Source organism: Macrosteles quadrilineatus, unplaced genomic scaffold (assembly GCF_028750875.1).
Source record: "Macrosteles quadrilineatus isolate MER2022 unplaced genomic scaffold, UCM_ALF_1.0 Scaffold_1__1_contigs__length_201487025, whole genome shotgun sequence".
Taxonomy (NCBI): Eukaryota; Metazoa; Arthropoda; class Insecta; order Hemiptera; family Cicadellidae; genus Macrosteles; species Macrosteles quadrilineatus.
In genome coordinates this window covers 37691959-37709886 of record NW_026542594.1, presented here as the reverse complement: position 1 = coordinate 37709886, position 17928 = coordinate 37691959, and the positions used below count along the sequence as shown (strand labels likewise).

Sequence of the window (17928 nt, the reverse complement as noted above, 5' to 3'; positions counted from 1 at the left end):
GCAGTTGATCCCAAAGAGTTTTGCTTTGCTCCGCTCAATTAATATACTTATTTTGGGTATCACTTATAAACGGGGTTTTAAAGTCTAGGTTCAGGTGCTCAAAAGGTGTGGTGGATGTGATTAACTTGCTTATTTTCAAAACGTTTGCTAAAGTTAAGAACAAGTTCGACATTGAGCTGTAGTACGACGAACCTTTTCCAGTGACAAAATAAGTTTTTCGATCCATTCGAGTGGTAAAATCTTGTCACTCCTGGTTGGTACAGACTCATGCAGATATCATAAGTTTGGACGACGAATCAAATTGATCCACATAGACGTTACATGGTGCCTGCAACTCTATTTTCCTTGCCTGGACCATAGGTATACGAAATCATACTTGAAACAAGACAGTTGTAAACACCAACGCTGTATATTTTCATGCTTTATTTTTCCAAACTTTTTGTTGTTGACATAAAAAAACCGATCTTTGGTCAGTAATGAAAATAACAATTCATATGTTTTAAAATATTACCACATATACCATGGTAAAATATAATCAGGATTCCCATCATACAGGACCATTGCATAACCACGTGGTTGGTAGGCATTTGACGTAGTTTCAAAATAAAACAGTTATAATAAAGATTACATTATTTTTTTATTTATGAAAATTCGCTTTAACCACTAAGGTTGTTTTTTCCAAGTGTAAAGTTTTAATTAATAAACTTACAAGTTTCATCGTGTTACTTAATGTTGAATTTATTGAGTGTTAATACAAGTAAACGTACAAGCTAAATCGTTTAGCAATGATGGTTCAAACTAAATAGCCTAAATCATTTAAACGATTTTTTTACCAGATAACTACTTTCTTATTTAGTTTAAAAGTTACCACTACTTGTATTGGTTTGTTTCATACAAAGATACGTTCGTTAGTATATCCTAGTCTTGGTGCCCAAGCAATATACATTATGCAATGTCGATCCTCAGCCGAGGTCAGATACAAGACAGACAACTGAAACGTAAATTCTTGATCACCTTAAAGCTTGTGGATTAGTCATAGCTTGTATGTAGATTATGTTTACACTAGACATAAACAGTTAAACCCGTATAAGTATGGTCAATTATTTAGAGTGTAGAAGTTGAGGGGTGATATACAGGTTTATATGAGGTGTATAGTTTGCAGATTTCTGTTTAAGTATTGATTGTGTTTTGGGTGTAGCCTATGTTGTAGTATAATTTATATCAGCGAATTTATTGTATGTAGAGCTTATAAAACGAATAATTTATTATTTTTAAGCACGTTGCAAGCTAAATGGTTGCGGAGAAAATATAAAGATCTGTATATTCAAAATTGTAATGTTATTCTTATGGAGGATAAGTAAAATGCTGTAATTTGATTGCATATAGATATATTTTAATTAACATTGTTTATTTCATATTAAACTATCAACATTTTAATAAAAAACTCTTGAATAACTTGCCTGTAGCACCAAACCTATGTACTCATTAAAATTAATGTTATTTATATAGGAAATAAATCGGTGTCATTGTAAAGGCAATATTTGAGCAAATCATCAAAATAGAAACTCAATCAGCAGGTTTCCTGCATTGGGGATATTTACCATGTATTGGGATTCAATACTCAATTCACTAACAAAAATAAATAATAAATAATAAATAGTAAAAAAATCTTAATAAAAGTGACTAAGTTTACCATTTTCGACGTGAGTTGTTTCACGTTAGCATGGTACAGCAAATCCCGCAGTACCATTTAAGTCCCAAACATTATAATGACACCTCTTATATAATCTGAAAGGCAAATCATTCAAATAATCCATCTTTACATAAACTGAAAAAATACAATATACAGGGTGGTCCACGGGAAACGGACGTATTTGAATCGCGCGGTACTCGGCGACTGGTGGAGGGGGAGACTCGCGGTGAAGGTCATTCGACTCCCTACTCCGCGCCATTTAGTTGCCATCATGCCGCTGTGGACGAAAGATCATCGCGTGTTTGTATACGATACCTTTGTTAAAAGTGGTGAGTCTGTTATCGAAACTCAACGGTGTTTTAGGCGTCATTTTCGTATTGGTCGTCATGGTGAAGTCCCAAGTCGGAATACAATTTTAAGGTGGGTGAATGCATTTAGATCTAAAGGATCCGTAATGAAAACAAAGCCACCCGGCCCTTCTCGCACTGCACGTACTCCACAAAACGTGGATAGAGTGAGAGATGCGATTCAGCGCAGTCCTGGCCGTTCCGCAAGGCGTCACGCAACGGAACTTGGGCTGAGTAAGAGCACAGTGAAACGGATATTACACAAGGATTTAGGGTTTCATCCATATAAAATTATGATTGTACAGAAGTTAAACGATGCTGATTATCAACAACGCGTTATGTTTGCTGAAACAATGTTAAACATGTTTGAAGAGAATGACGACATAAAAATTTTAATGAGTGATGAAGCCCACTTCCATTTGGATGGGACTGTTAATAAACAGAACTGCCGTTATTGGGCCTTGGAAAACCCTCGTGAGCTACATCAGAGACCATTGCACAGTCAAAAAGTCACCGTTTGGTGTGCTGTAGGGAAATTTGGAATTTTCGGACCATTTTTCTTTGAAGAAAACGAAAGAACTGTGACTATAACTTCTGAACGATATGTCAATATGATGACAAACTTTTTCATTCCGGAACTTGAAAGACAAGGAATCGACCCCGATCATGTATGGTTTCAGCAGGACGGGGCTACTGCGCATACGGCCCGAGCCTCTATGGCAGCAGTTCGAGCATTGTTCCCAGGGCGACTAATCTCACGGTTCGGTGATGTTGCGTGGCCACCACGTTCACCGGACTTATCAATGTGCGACTTTTTTCTTTGGGGTCACCTGAAGGCAAATGTTTACAAAGAAAAGCCACGAACTCAAGAAGAATTGAAGAATGCAATTCGGTACCAAATTGAACTAATCAATGAACAGTTATTGATAAAAGTGGAAACCAGTTTTCGAGAAAGACTCAATATGTGTGTCAATTCAAATGGCCGTCATTTGGGTGATGTAATTTTTAAAAAATGAATCAAGGTACTTTTTGTAAATGGCATAACTTTACCTTTATTTCTGTACTAATAAAATTTGTTTATGTTTCTAGCTTTTAGAGCTATTGTTTTTTTAAATACGTCCGTTTCCCGTGGACCACCCTGTACAAGCAAAATATGCGCCTTTTAAAGTTTGAAAGTATTTACGTATTAATTGATGGGAACTTGCCAAATTAGTATTCATTAGACTTCACAGCCAGCGTGCGGTGATGTAAGCTTGTTAGGCCTCGTTCAATAACTAATTACATGCTCAATTTGGTTCCGCAAGGCAAAGTGTGTGCAATGATTACCATAAAAATTCATTCTTATGAATTACGTTCTACTATGTCAATATACTATGGGTTCTTAGGTTATTTTTTAGGTAGTTTGATAATAAACATACTTTTAATTTATAAAATAAACATCTCTGAATTTAACAATTTACATATTTAATTCAAATTTGATTTATATAAAAAATAATACAAAGCTGAATAATTTTTTAGAGAAAACTGGTCTAGTAAAAAATATAAACAAATAGTTATAATAATAAAGTTAAGTAATAAATAATTAGTTATGAAAATAATACTTTTATAAATAACAAAAAAAACTAATTATTCAATCAAATGTTATGTTTTAAAACTCCTAACTGACGTATAACAGATGTTGTAATGATATTTAGACTATGTAAAAGGAATATTAGCATTGTATAAATTGAGAAAAGTGGTCATGAATTATTATAAAGAACACTTTTCTCTGTTATTATTTATCCACTCTTAACAAATAAGGTATCATTGAACACTACAACAAATTTACTAACTCTTTTGTTTCTTGCAATCTTTTTGTAAATTTAAAGATTTTCATGAAATTTGGCATCAAATATGTTAAATGGCCACCATTTTGAAACGGTTTATGATTTTTAGTATAACTCTATGCGAAAATAGGACTTAATAAGATAAATATTTTTGCAAAGCCTCAACGCTGTATGTCAAACCGTTTAGGAGTTATAAATATAAAAAAGACGCATAAATACAGGCAGATGTTAAACTAGTCACCACAGACCCATGTTCCTATGGTGAAACTAGTTTGTCTTGACCTAAGCAATAACCTACATACATGTGTCGAGAGAGTTACGGGACACCCTGTATATTCATAAATAACAATAAGAAAGAACAGTGTTTGTGTTTGTGGCCTCTGGAGACATGTAGGTGGGTACACTGTTCTTAGGCCAAAAATAATATTTCGGAGGATATATGTAGGAGTTCTGAGGCCCTAGACGAATATTAACTACTCGGCGCGCGGTTTTGGTGTTGAAGCTCTGCTAAATAAGTGATTGTGATCTCAATAGACGCTGGGAGCGTGCTCTGACTAAAATGATCGGATTCTCTCTAATATGCTTATCACCTTTTAAAAATCTTAGGTTTTTAAAATAATGAATTAAACGTCGTTTTACTTAAAGTGATTATTTTGATTTTCTGTTATAGTACATTTATTAAAGTATTACTCAATACAGGATTTTGTTTGCAAGACTTGTGGCATACATGCCTTTATGTTCGGCAAATTGTATGTGATCCTCTTAAATTATGAGTGGTAGCGCAGAGATGGTATTTTCGATTCAGAATGGGGGAAAAAAACTAAAAAGTTCATATACGTTTGTTGCTTTGATTTTTACAAACAACGGAAGAGTAAAAAACTACATTTAATGTTTAAGACAATATAACAAATAACACATTTATATTACTGGAAGAATAAAACTCTAGGTAAGTGTGTAGGCCTAAACATCTTATTTTTTAATTCTTAATTCATTAGGGATGAAAAACTTGGGATTTTACTTTTAAGTCTATTAATATATAACCATCTATGTCTATTAATCATTACTGTTACCAGATATTTCTAGAACTATCAGAATATTGCCGTATTAAATAGTACCAAACAATGAAAAAAAGGGTATTGTGTTATTTCTTGGACAGAAAGATTCCATTATTAATGCTTAATACATCAAAGAGGTTTAAGCTATGTTGTACTGCTGCGGTTTGAGGGCTTTCAAATCCTATTTGCAGGTTTTCAAATGCATTTGCGTTGTACTTTTTATTTTAGAGGCTAAGTATAAAGTATTTAAAAAAAGAATTTGCAATTAGTAAAAAAAGTTTTAATGTAAAAAACTAGAAAAACACCTTAATTTTCTTGGAATTAAACTAAAAAGGTTTAAGTCGTCACAGAAGTTATTTATAAGTTGATATTCTTGTACAATATTATTTACGTACGTAAATATGCATTTACTGTGACTTGTAAGGACAGAAGCCCCTAAAAATATCAAATGTAAAAACAAATTATTTAATTATTTAAACAAACTAAGAATAAAATTATATATGCAACGGGACAGTGATCTCCTTGAACACTATTCCAACAAACATGTTGGTGAGTAAATACTGGTTAACTAAGGAAGCTTTGGTAGGTGATAAAAATGCTTCCCTGATTGGAATTTTGGAAATTTCTTTCTTGAAATATGAAAAGGCAAATAATATTCTGCTGAGATAAGCTTAGTTCTAGGTCAAAACTATAAAATTAGCACCCTGAAATGCTGCTGGGTAACCAAAACCCCATTTAAGCGTGTGCCTGTAAATAAAATACCACTTATCTATGTTGAGGTTTGAAGGCAGTAAGATTAAATAACACATCATAATAACAACATAAATTTATTTATAATGAACTCAATCATGCAACTACAATTGAATTGATTGTCTGGGTAGTCGAGTGGTTATAGTGCTCGCCTTCAAATCTGAAGGTCACTGGTTAAAATCCAAGCGAGATCGTTTCCAGACCCAGATGCCATCATTGGGCTATGAATTAATGATTCTATTTAACAAAAAGGTCGACGTTATATAGTAACAAGACCAGGGTTTGGACCGTCCCCTTTAAAAAACTTAAAAATGCCACTGGCGTAAAAACACGAAAAATTAAAAAAATAATAAAAATATGCATCACAATTTCAGTTTTTTAATAGGGAAATAAATAAGTTTTGCATCATAACATAAATTATAAATCGCAGAAATACAAGTCATAAAATGTCGGAATAATGTTTAGCCACGATTACTAAATTACTGCACAGATTAATGCTGGGAAGCTTCCAGAGTAAAACAAATTTAAAGTATTCAACAACGGAGGTAGGTATTTGACACTAATACATCAACATTTGAATGATCGAAAGTGGCTATCAAGAAAATTCATTTTGTGTTTCAACTTCTCCACACAAAAAAATTAAATAAAAAATTTAATGGTCGGTATCAACAATCTTTTTACATATTCATTATAATTCTTAGCACAAACATTATTAAACAATGTTGACAGCAAAATTGTATCTACTGAATAGCAATTAAATTTACCAAAACACAAATTAAATTACAAGGGGACATTATTTATAACTAATTAGAGCAAAACTACTCTTGAAGCGGAATGACTTTTGACATTTACAAAATGGTCTGTGAGGCATAAAGTCTAGAACTCGTGTAGAGGCAAAAATAAATGAATTTAGAGCTGTTTTGCCGAAAGAATGCCTACGGACCAAATATTTTGTTGATCGTACTCCTTAACCTAAAATACTCAACATGACAAATAAATAAAAGTATTATACACATAAACTACAATATTTTTGTATTCTGTCTTTATTAATGGGCGTAGAATCATTTGTAAGGCGGTAGGTGATAGTTAAATGTTTCCACAAGGACCAGTCCCGCAACGGTTTAAGTTTAAAGTTCAGAATTAAATCTACTTTATATAAAGTCTATTCTACAGGATCAAAAAATATTTACAAAAATTTTATTTTAATTAATTTTGGGAAAAGATAAGGTCTAGAAGAAATATTCTTGAGGTAAATGAGTAGGTACCACCTGAGTACTGAAGTTTTCAGGGTAGAGTACTCATTTGTAGGTTCCGGATGACAGTTGGAGGTTCAGGTAAGCCTAAGCCTACACAACTCTTCGTTAGATAAAAACATAACAAATACCGTACCTCTATCTGCAAATGATAAGAGCTATCAATATTTCTATGCTAAGTCTGAATGTTCAATGTCTCAGAACTAAGTTGTTAGCTGTTGTTGTTGTTAGTTGTTAAATCAGCTAAGCTGATTTATAGAACACTCACCGACTGACATTGTTTATGTATGTGAACACTGGTTGAATAAAAATGAAATAGCACACTATGATAACATGGAATATCTCGATTTAATAGGCTCCTGGTTGAGAGATAAGCACAACCATGGAGATCTAGCCATTTATGTAAATAGTTCAAATACTTTATTCGAAGCTAAGGCCTTGGATCTTGATAGTTATTGTAAAGAATTAGACATCGAATTAACAGAAATTACGCTGAGTAAATTAAACTGGATTGTTGTAGTGATCTACAGGTCACCTAACGGCTCAGTGGAGACTTTCTTCACTCAAATGGATAACTGCTTGGCATATCTTTCTAAATAAAACAAGAAAATGCTACTCACAGGTAACTTCCATCTGAATGAAAACTGTCAAATCACACTGAATTTTATAAACCGAATGCTTTCTTACGGTCTTTCGTAGCCAACAGAAAACCTACACTTGAGAAAACTGCCTGGAAACCATCGTGATAGATTTGCTGCCATCTGAATTTGAAGTAAACATCGTAGATCCATTAATATCTGACCATAATGCTATTATCATAAAATAAAGACACTTGTAAGTGATAATCATACATCCGACCCACTGTGGTATAACCATTATAGTTTCTATAAGAGGCCTATTTTGACGAATCTAATTTTGACATCCTCAATGAGGAATTATCTTATTACTATGTTAAGATTGAGATGGAATTATTAGTGATAAGTTACCAACTAATGCATTTGAAGGTGTCTTCGTAGCTTTTAAGGATGTGTTTGACAAATTTTTCCCTGTAGTGTCAAAAAAGCCCCCAATCATAATACAAAGGCAATACCCAAGACTAGAGTTAACAAAAGCTGGTACACATCAGGTCAAGGAAAATAAAGACAATCTCAGCTGCATAGTTATAATACGAGAAAGGAAGAAAATATAAACCTTCCTTTCTGCAGGCTGAGGAAGTAAAAAGACTGATATCCTGTACTTGGCATCAGACTCTATAACCACCTGCACCAGGATATAAAGTCATTCCCTCTTAAGAATTTTAAAATGAGAGCAGAGGAGCTACTCAAGACTCAGCCCCTGTACTCCGTGAAGGAATACTTCACGATTTAAGTCTGAATGTTCAACTGATTCGCCGACTGATCAAGAATTGATCAAGAATGATCAAAAATTTCGCCGACTGAGGAAATCGGCGAATGGACTTCGTAACTACAGCTATGTTAACCACATAAATATCTAAAGTATAAAACGTTTTCTTTTATATATTTTTTAGTTAACAAATACTTTTAATAACCATTGTCTTAATCTTTATTAGCTGCCATTTTGGCATTAGTTGCCCGATTTCTATTTTCTTTATGTTAATTGTTTAGTTTTGTCAAGATCTGTAAAATGATACCAAAATCGTTCTAATTGAAGTTTTTGAGCTACCCCCAACCCCACTACTCCTAAGAGCAAAATTTTTAAAATTAACCATAATTATTGTAGCCTTTCATATCGAAACAGGTTACCGCAAACCTATTTCAAATATCTCAAATAGCTTAAAAGTTAAGGTGGTTGCAAGTTCATTTTCAGCCACCCTCTCATGGTTATTTGAATTTGAAACGTTTTACGATTTAAGGTGCCAGTTTGTTATTAGTGGTCCGATTTTGGTTTTCTTTATGTCAATTGTTTAGTTTTGTCAAGACCGGTAAAATGATACCAAATTTAACTATACTTGCCATTTAAACATTTTGGGCTACCCCCTACAAAATTTTCAAAATCGACCATAATTATTGTAGCCCCTCATTTCTAAGAAGGTTGTTGCAAACTGATTTAAAATATCTCAAAGGGTTCAAAAGTTAAGGGGGGTCGCAAGTTACTTTTCAGCCACCCTTATACTACTCCATATATGCATACTTAGGCTGTACTACTCCTTTGCACCTATAAGTGTTTTTCTTGCTAGATACTAGTCGTGTCTTGAAGTTTTGTGATCTATTGACCTACTTTTTTAAAGTTAGGCTATTATCTTGTGCACAATATTATTCAATTTATACAATTGAAATGTAAACAGGCAAGCTGTACCTATTAGTATGTACGTCAGACGTGGGCCTTACACTATACAGAGGATGTAATATAAACACATCTCGTGTCAACATGTAACCTGTTTTACAACCAATACCAACTTTATTGGCCCTGCAGATGTCCCTTTAGCAGGTCTTACTCTTTACTAGTTGTGTTCTAGAAATTTCCAAGGGCTTAGAGACAAATGAGATTTCCTATAAATCAAAGCATTATATGCAGTGTGCACTCATCAATATTACCTTTTAAGTGAAATGTTAAATTAATAAACTAGTGTAATACAAAAAAATACGGCTTGTTGCGGTGTTTTGTGAAGTTCTGTCCATATGTTAACAACTTATGGTCAATCTTCTGTTTTCATAAATCAAAATGTTAAACCTTCGATAACTTTATTGACGCTAACTTCTCTAAGTTATATTTCGCAACATTATATATATATATATATATATATTTTTAAGGGAGAGGAGGGAAAATGCTTTTACGCACACAGGTAGCCAGCCTGTAGTGTGAGACTCCTGAAACTATCACAGACTACTCACTAAAAAACCCCCTCTACTCTGTTGGACACAGACCTGGAATTGTTTGTCACATTACTTCAAGTTAGGCCAACATGTGACCTAAGCCCTCAGGGCTCTCACCGTTTATGGCATTTGGATACTTCATGACCTACACCGCATCCCGGTCAAGGTCGAGCTTCTTGGCGCGGAGAATACCCTGGATGTAATAAGACTGTAACGAGTTATTTTCCCTAGGGGGTATATTTTTGCTATTTGGCCGCGCACCGATTGTTGAGGTGAGCGAGTGGCGGCAGCGAGGCTAGCGAGCGCCCTTTGACCCGGCTTATCAGTGCCGATAAGCCTGGGATATCCTAGATGTTCAGGATAGCCTAGGACGGACATTCTAGTGGTGGATCCCGGACAGTGAAGAAGGCAGTGTTGGTGTCCTGTGTAAACGGCTGGCGTACGTTGGAGGTACAGAGTGTACGTACGTGGTGTGATCGCGCCGAGTGTTGGTGTAAGTTGGGTACAGACGGTACAGACCCACTGTTGGTGAGTGGACGACGTTCCTTACACTTTGGTTTAAAATTTGATTTAATATTAATCTTACACTTTATTGCGAGAGTTAGAGTTGTAACCGTGCTGGTCAAAGCCTGACGGTAGTTAGGATTTATATTAGTCAGGAATAATATTAAAGTGTATTCCTGACGGTTCTGGGCAGGTGCTAGAGCGCAAATAATATAATTTAATTGACTGTAGTAGATATTATTTTGCGTTGTACCTAGAGTTAGTTATATTACTAATAACTCTGAGGCCCGACAAACCTAGGCTGCACGATTTAGCGTGCGTAGTTGGAAGCACGAGGCCAGTAGGCTAGTAGCTAATATTATTAGCCTATTAACAGAAGCCCAGCTAAGTAACATAAAGTTGGTAGTAGCAGTAACAGTAGTAGGGTTGTTATTGTTTATTCATTTGATTATTTTAATTTAACCTGAACAGCTTGTTTGGTAGTCCAACACGTTAGCTTGGTAGCTTGGATAGCGGAGTACCGGCTATCAGATAATATATTTATCTAGTGTTTGGAACGTATTTAATATTTATTTATCTGCTACTAAGTAGCTCAATATTTTAATAGTGCAATTGCCATTTAGTTTTGCTTGTTTGGCTTGGTATTTATTGAGACCAGCTACTAGTGGCGTAGTCACTCTACCTATAGTGTACTTGTATATTATTATGTGGTACGATTATTGAGTGAACTGCTTGATTCTTAGCTTGGGCATTAGAGTTGTGTATTGGATTATAGTGGCCTAGTAGACCCCGCCTGGTGATAACACGCGTTGCGGTTTTTATTGGAAAGTCGTCGTGTAACTCACCGTGTTTTAGGCACTCTGGGCTTAGCTATTGGATAGTTAGGACGAAGCCCGAGTTGCGTAGTCAGCAACGACCCCCTAGGAGTGTGGAGAATCGGCGTAGGCCTGGTAGTGATTATTGCACGTTTGTTTTGGTGACTTGTTTTTTTACTTGTTCACAGTGCCCGTGTATGAGCCAGTCCTATACCGGTTAGACCCGGCTTTTGGCCTAGTGGTTTCCCTGACCTTATCGCAGACCCTGGAATTTTTACCCAGCCATTGTAGGCTGAGCTATTCCCGGCAAACGGTTGCGACGACTGCACTTTTAATAATATATTTTTTTCAGTGCAGAAAATATCGTCGCAAGATGGCGCCCGAACAGGGACTGAGGTTGGCAGTGGTGCTGAGTTGCTGACGTATTAACGGCGCCCGAACAAAATAATTTTATTTGTGCAGATTTGCTGCGGACTTGTGCAGATTGGCTGCGGACCTGAGCTGTTGAGCAGAGTTTTAGGCAGACCTGCTGTGATTTTATAGTCGGTTGGGTAGGCCTAACCTGTTTTCTGTTACAGCGTGGTGTGTTGTGAACCCTAATTTATTTAGTGGTTGTATACATAGATATTGGTTAGTAATTTTAATTTTGCTAATTAATTGAGCTTTATCATCGAATATTATTTGAGTGAGAACCCTTATTGTGTATTTGTAGTTTGACTTTCACACCTATAACTGGTTTGATTTATTATAACGGTGTTAAATATATTTTAATTGGTTTCGCTCTTATTTTTGCGGATTAGTCGTGGTATTTGAGTTTTAAATATGGTTGTGACTACGAATACGACGTCTGTGCTGGGCGGTACGCCTATTACGTCAGTTATTGCTACGACTAGTTCTGGGGTTAGCTCCGAACTGTCGGTGATGACGACATCGTCATTGTGGCCGGCGTCTTCGCCCGTTTGGCCGACAATTTCCTCGGTAGTGGCTACGACGGTGACAACTTCGTTGACCTATTCCGCGCCAGCGACTATGTCCTTGGGGTCGCAGCCCCGGGACAGTCGCGTGGGTTGGATCTATGACCTCTCGAAAGGTGAGCTCATGAGAACGATGGACCAGTATGGTTTGGTGACCACTGGCACTTCTGCGGAATTACGGCAGCGATTCTCGTCGTTTTGGAAGCAGCGGAATGCCCGTCGGTACAGCGATGATAGGCTGTGTACGGCTGGGGCTGCTGCACCGACATATGTACCGCCGGCTACTACAACTGTGGAGCTTCCTGACCCCCCGAGAACCGTACCTCAGGTACTGGGTAATGCGGAATCGAATCAAGCAGAGATAGTGGGACTTAGCAGGGAGTTAGAGGTGGTTAAAGAGATCCTTGGGTTGTCTTTGGAGACTGATACCCGGACTCTTAGAGAACATCTGGCATCGGTGGTGCGACAGGCGAGAGGCTCGCCGAGTAATGGGGTCGGCTATGGGTTCGAAAGACCCGCCAACCCTACGTCCCCTGTTGTGGCTGCTCCAATGCCTACCTTTGGGTTACCTAGTAGACCCGAGGGATGGCAGCGGCCCAATGATATTTCTGAGAGACCAGCCCGGCCTTCTAGCTTGGAGCTGCCACGAGGCTCGGATATGCTCTCAAATGAGGCCAGCAGGGTGGAGCCAAAGGATTGCTCCAAAGTATGCAACACGGTACGGAAGTGGGGTTTAAGGTTTGATGGCCGACGAGACCCTGTGTCGTTCCTGAAGCGCCTTGAAGAGCTGATGGTCTCGTACTCTATAACATCAGAGGACCTGCTCAGAGCGCTGCCGGAGCTGTTGCAAGGCTCAGCGCTTCTATGGTACAGGAATTGCAAGGAGCTCCTGTATTCATTTGAAGATTTTCGGCATCAATTTGAGATCCAGTTCCTTCCACCTGGTTATCAGAGGAATTTGGATGAGGAGATCCGGAAAAGGACACAGGGTGAAGGCGAGCACTTCCGGGACTACGTGGTTGCTATAAGTACCTTGCTTAGGCGTAGCGGTACGTTGTCCGAGCATGGTAGATTGGACTTGATCTACAACAACATGCGACCAGAGTACAAACTCATGGTGCGACGGCGGGACTTCCGCAATCTGGCCGAGATGGTTGAGTTAGCCGAAGACTACGAGGCCTATCTGCGAGAGAAGGCGGCCTTTAGACCTCCTCCTTCTCCGAACGTAGCGCTGGTTTTGGAAACCGCCTACACACCCAAAAAGAAGGTGGAGAAGCGCGCCGAAACTGCCGCCGTCGAGAAGCGGAGTTTCGAGAGACCATCTCCGGAAGCTGAGTCGCTTGGGCGGGTGGCTTCGAAGTCGGATCGGGTCCACGGTCAACGGCCCGTGACAGCAGCTAGAGCGCCTGAGGGTCCAAAGGGGACGGTGAAATGTTTTAGGTGCCAGGAGATTGGTCACTTTGCCCGAGAATGTGGTAAACCAAGGACCGTCTCCTGTTATGGGTGTGGCAAACCTGGTTTGACGGTGAGTCAGTGTGGATGTCGGGCGGGAAACGGCAGGCCAGCTCAGACATCAGGAGGTCAACTGGGCAAGGCCACCCAAAACGAACGACCTCAGAAGAGTGGTCCGAGTGGCTCGGAAAACTAAACAGCCTGGTTGGTGGAGTAGACGAGAACCGGCTGGTTTCGGGGACAAGGCCCTTAGTTGAAGTTGTGCTGATGGGCAGCGTTTTTAAGGCATTATTGGACACTGGGTCCGTAGTTAACCTGGTTGGGCGAGAAGTCGCCGATCATCTTCAATGTCAGGGGGTAGAACCTTTTAAGAAACCCTCTCCTCTAAGGATGGCAGATGGGTCGCGGTCTAGGGCCGAGTATTCATTCCGATTGGCAGGAGAAGCTGCGGGAAGACGGTGGGTTGGAGACGCCTTGTACGTTCCCACTCTTACCACGGATATGATTTTGGGTATGGATGTCATACGACATCTCGGACTTGTGACGGTCGTGACGGAGGTGATAAGAATGGGCGTGGGTGAGGACTGTGCTGGTCAAGTGGGCTGCCTCGATACAGTCGAAATTAGTGACCAAGACCCCAGAGGCCCTGACGATGGAGATCCCCGTCTTATTCCTGAGGCCGAAGTATCTGACACTTCGTTGGCTGGTAGTGGCGTGGATTATGATCCCGCTGGTGATGACGTCAAGGGCGAAGGAGTAATAAAGCCGTTGACGGAAACCCAAAGCCAGTCGTTGGCGATATTCTTGAAGGGAGAGCTGTCAAAATTTGACGATGTGCCCGGGAAGACCCATCTCTTGGAGCACGTTATTAGGCTGAAAGAGGGAGCGGTTCCGGTGAAGCAGAGGCATTACCCGAGAAATCCAGCTATGCAAGCTGTGGTTAATGGGGAGGTGGAGGTTATGTTGAATGATGGGATTATAGAACCTTCTTCGTCTCCATGGAGCTCACCGATCGTGCTGGTAAAAAAGGCCTCGGGCAAATTTAGGATGTGCCTTGATTTGCGAAAGGTTAATGAGGCCAGCGTGCCGGACGCTTACCCCCTGCCGAGGATAAACGCCATTTTAGAAAAGCTTCGGCGGGCCCGGTACATAAGTAATCTCGATTTGTACCGTGGCTATTGGCAGGTGCCTCTCAATGAACGGAGTCGCCCGGTTACCGCCTTCACGGTGCCCGGGATTGGCTTATTCCAGTTTAAAGTGATGCCTTTTGGTTTGCATTCTGCGGGAGCCACGTTTCAGCGTTTGCTGGACAAGGTGATCGGCCCGGACCTAGAACCATCGGCGTTTGCGTATCTGGATGACTTGGTCTTGGTTTCTGAAACTTTTGAGAAACATCTGGAATTGTTGAGGACCGTCTTCGCCAGATTGAAAGGGGCGGGATTGCGCCTGAATCCTGACAAGTGTCATTTTTGTAAGACCCGGTTAAAATACCTGGGTCACGTAGTCAGTGATGCTGGAATCGCGACCGATCCAGAGAAGGTCAGGGCAATCAATGACTTTCCTACACCGCGAAGCGTGAGGAATCTTCGAAGTTTTCTTGGGCTGGCCAGCTGGTACAGGAGATTTGTTGACGGATTTGCATCGTTGGTCAGGCCTTTGACCAAGTTATTAAAGAAGGGGGAGAAATGGCAGTGGGGCTCAGATCAGGAGATTGCTTTCGAAGCAATGAAGAACCGCCTGAGCTCAACACCAGTTTTGGCATGCCCGGATTTCTCGAAGACGTTCGTGCTGCAAGTAGATGCCTCAAACGATGGCCTTGGTGCGGCTTTGACGCAAGACCAGGCCGGTAAAGAAGCCGTAGTTGCATACGCGAGCCGTCTATTAACAGATCAAGAGCGGAAATATACGACTACCGAGAAGGAGTGTTTGGCTCTGGTCTGGGCGGTGCGGAAGTTCCGACCATATTTGGAGGGTTATCGCTTCGTGGCCATAACGGACCATGTGGCATTAAGATGGTTGATGAAGCTGCAAGAACCGTCCGGTCGGCTTGCTCGTTGGGTTATGGAGTTGCAACAGCATGATTTCGAGATCCGGTACCGTAAGGGTACGTTGAATCGTGTTGCAGATGCTCTCTCCCGTCAGCCCGTGGGTGGTGAAGATGACGATACCCCGGCTGACGTAGCTGTGATGGGAGGAGACCCACGAGAGGCCGAATTAGAGACCGAGGGTATGCAGCCAGAAGATGGCACATGGTACCAGCGCACTAAAGAGTGTGTGATGTCCAATCCCAGACGTGTCCTGAGTTATTGTATTAGGGATGGGGAGTTATACAGGCGTCTTGGGAAAGATAAGAATGATGAAGGCGGAGTGGTATGGAGGACTTGTGTACCACCATCTAAGGTTAAGGATGTGTTGGTAGAGAACCATGACTCTCCTATGGCGGGCCACCTGGGAGTTAAGAAAACAATTGCCCGGGTTGGGGAAAACTATTTCTGGCCGGGTTGGCGTCGTGCCGTGAAAGAATACGTTAGGTCCTGTGTCGCGTGCCAGGAATTCAAGGTGTTGCAGCAGAAACCGGCAGGACAAATGTACTTTCGAAACCCTCAAGGACCTTGGCATTCGGTGTCGGTCGACTTGATGGGTCCATTCCCCAGATCCAAAGGTGGGCATCGTTTTCTTGCAGTTTTCCAGGACCTGTTTAGCAAGTGGGTTGAAATAAGACCCCTGCGGTCAGCTACGGCCAAGGCTGTAGCTAGTGCGTTCAAGGACGGGCTATTGCTGCGTTTTGGCGCCCCTGTGATTCTTATGAGTGACAATGGAACCCAGTTCGTCTCTAAGGTGTTCCGAGACCTGACGAAAGAGTGGGGAATCGAGTTCCGACAGACTGCCCCTTACAGCCCGCAGTCCAATCCGGTTGAACGGCCAAACCGGGTTATCAAAACTATGATAGCCCAGTTTGTTCAGGATAATCATCGTACTTGGGATGCACTCATTGCCGAGTTCCAGTACGCGATGAACACCGCCGTTCACGACTCTACTGGGTTTTCACCTGCCAAACTGTGTTTTGGGAGAGATCTCAGGCTACCTAGGGCAATTGGGTCGTCTCTGACCACAGGACCGGAGCCTGGAGATGACAGTGAGAGAACCGTGGACGAGCTATATTGTGACCGGGAGCGGGCGTTTAAGAGGTTGTACGATAGTTGTCGAGAGAACTTGAGGAGGGCTTTCCAGCGCCAGTCTAAATATTATAACCTTAGACGACGTGAGGTGCAATACCATCGAGGTGATCAAGTCATGAGAAGACTACATGTCTTGTCCTCAGCGGCTGAAGCTATAGTGGGCAAACTGGCCCCTAAGTTTCAGGGTCCTTGTACAGTAGTGAAGCGAGTGGCCCCTAATATGTACGAGGTAAAGGACGAGGGTAGGAGAGAGACCCATGTCGTCCATGTTAAAGACCTTAAGACCTACCATGAAAGAACCGATGCTTAGTTATTCTTTGTTATGCATGGTGGTGGTTAGTTAGATAGCGTTTTTGTGCTTGCTATTCTTTTGATGTTTTGTTTAATCAAGTAGTTTTGTTTTTGTTTTGCTTTGAGACCCGTGGTAAAAGAGGAATCATTGGGTTAAGAGCCGGAGTATTTTGATTTGGCCGGAGTTCGAAGATTTTTTTTTTCTTTTGGCCGTTTTCCTGTGTGTATTCCTGACGGTTCTGGGCAGGTGCTAGAGCGCAAATAATATAATTTAATTGACTGTAGTAGGTATTATTTTGCGTTGTACCTAGAGTTAGTTATATTACTAATAACTCTGAGGCCCGACAAACCTAGGCTGCACGATTTAGCGTGCGTAGTTGGAAGCACGAGGCCAGTAGGCTAGTAGCTAATATTATTAGCCTATTAACAGAAGCCCAGCTAAGTAACATAAAGTTGGTAGTAGCAGTAACAGTAGTAGGGTTGTTATTGTTTATTCATTTGATTATTTTAATTTAACCTGAACAGCTTGTTTGGTAGTCCAACACGTTAGCTTGGTAGCTTGGATAGCGGAGTACCGGCTATCAGATAATATATTTATCTAGTGTTTGGAACGTATTTAATATTTATTTATCTGCTACTAAGTAGCTCAATATTTTAATAGTGCAATTGCCATTTAGTTTTGCTTGTTTGGCTTGGTATTTATTGAGACCAGCTACTTACTAGTGGCGTAGTCACTCTACCTATAGTGTACTTGTATATTATTATGCGGTACGATTATTGAGTGAACTGTTTGATTCTTAGCTTGGGCATTAGAGTTGTGTATTGGATTATAGTGGCCTAGTAGACCCCGCCTGGTGATAACACGCGTTGTGGTTTTTATTGGCAAGTCGTCGTGTAACTCACCGTGTTTTAGGCACTCTGGGCTTAGCTATTGGGTAGTTAGGACGAAGCCCGA

The 17928-nt window shown here is 40.3% G+C and overlaps 1 protein-coding gene across 1 annotated transcript; it reads left to right on the top strand.

Moving 5' to 3' along the window:
• The first annotated feature begins 2147 nt into the window (after positions 1 to 2147).
• Positions 2148 to 3056, top strand: LOC128996153 (uncharacterized). The gene has a single exon (XM_054421293.1). It carries the CDS (start codon positions 2148 to 2150, stop codon positions 3054 to 3056), a length of 909 nt encoding a protein of 302 aa, XP_054277268.1.
• The last annotated feature ends 14872 nt before the right edge of the window (positions 3057 to 17928 follow it).

What these genes read in the sequence shown, in the direction of transcription:
- LOC128996153 (XM_054421293.1), top strand. Translation starts at nt 2,148, where the DNA reads ATGAAAACAAAGCCACCCGGCCCTTCTCGCACTGCACGTACTCCACAA.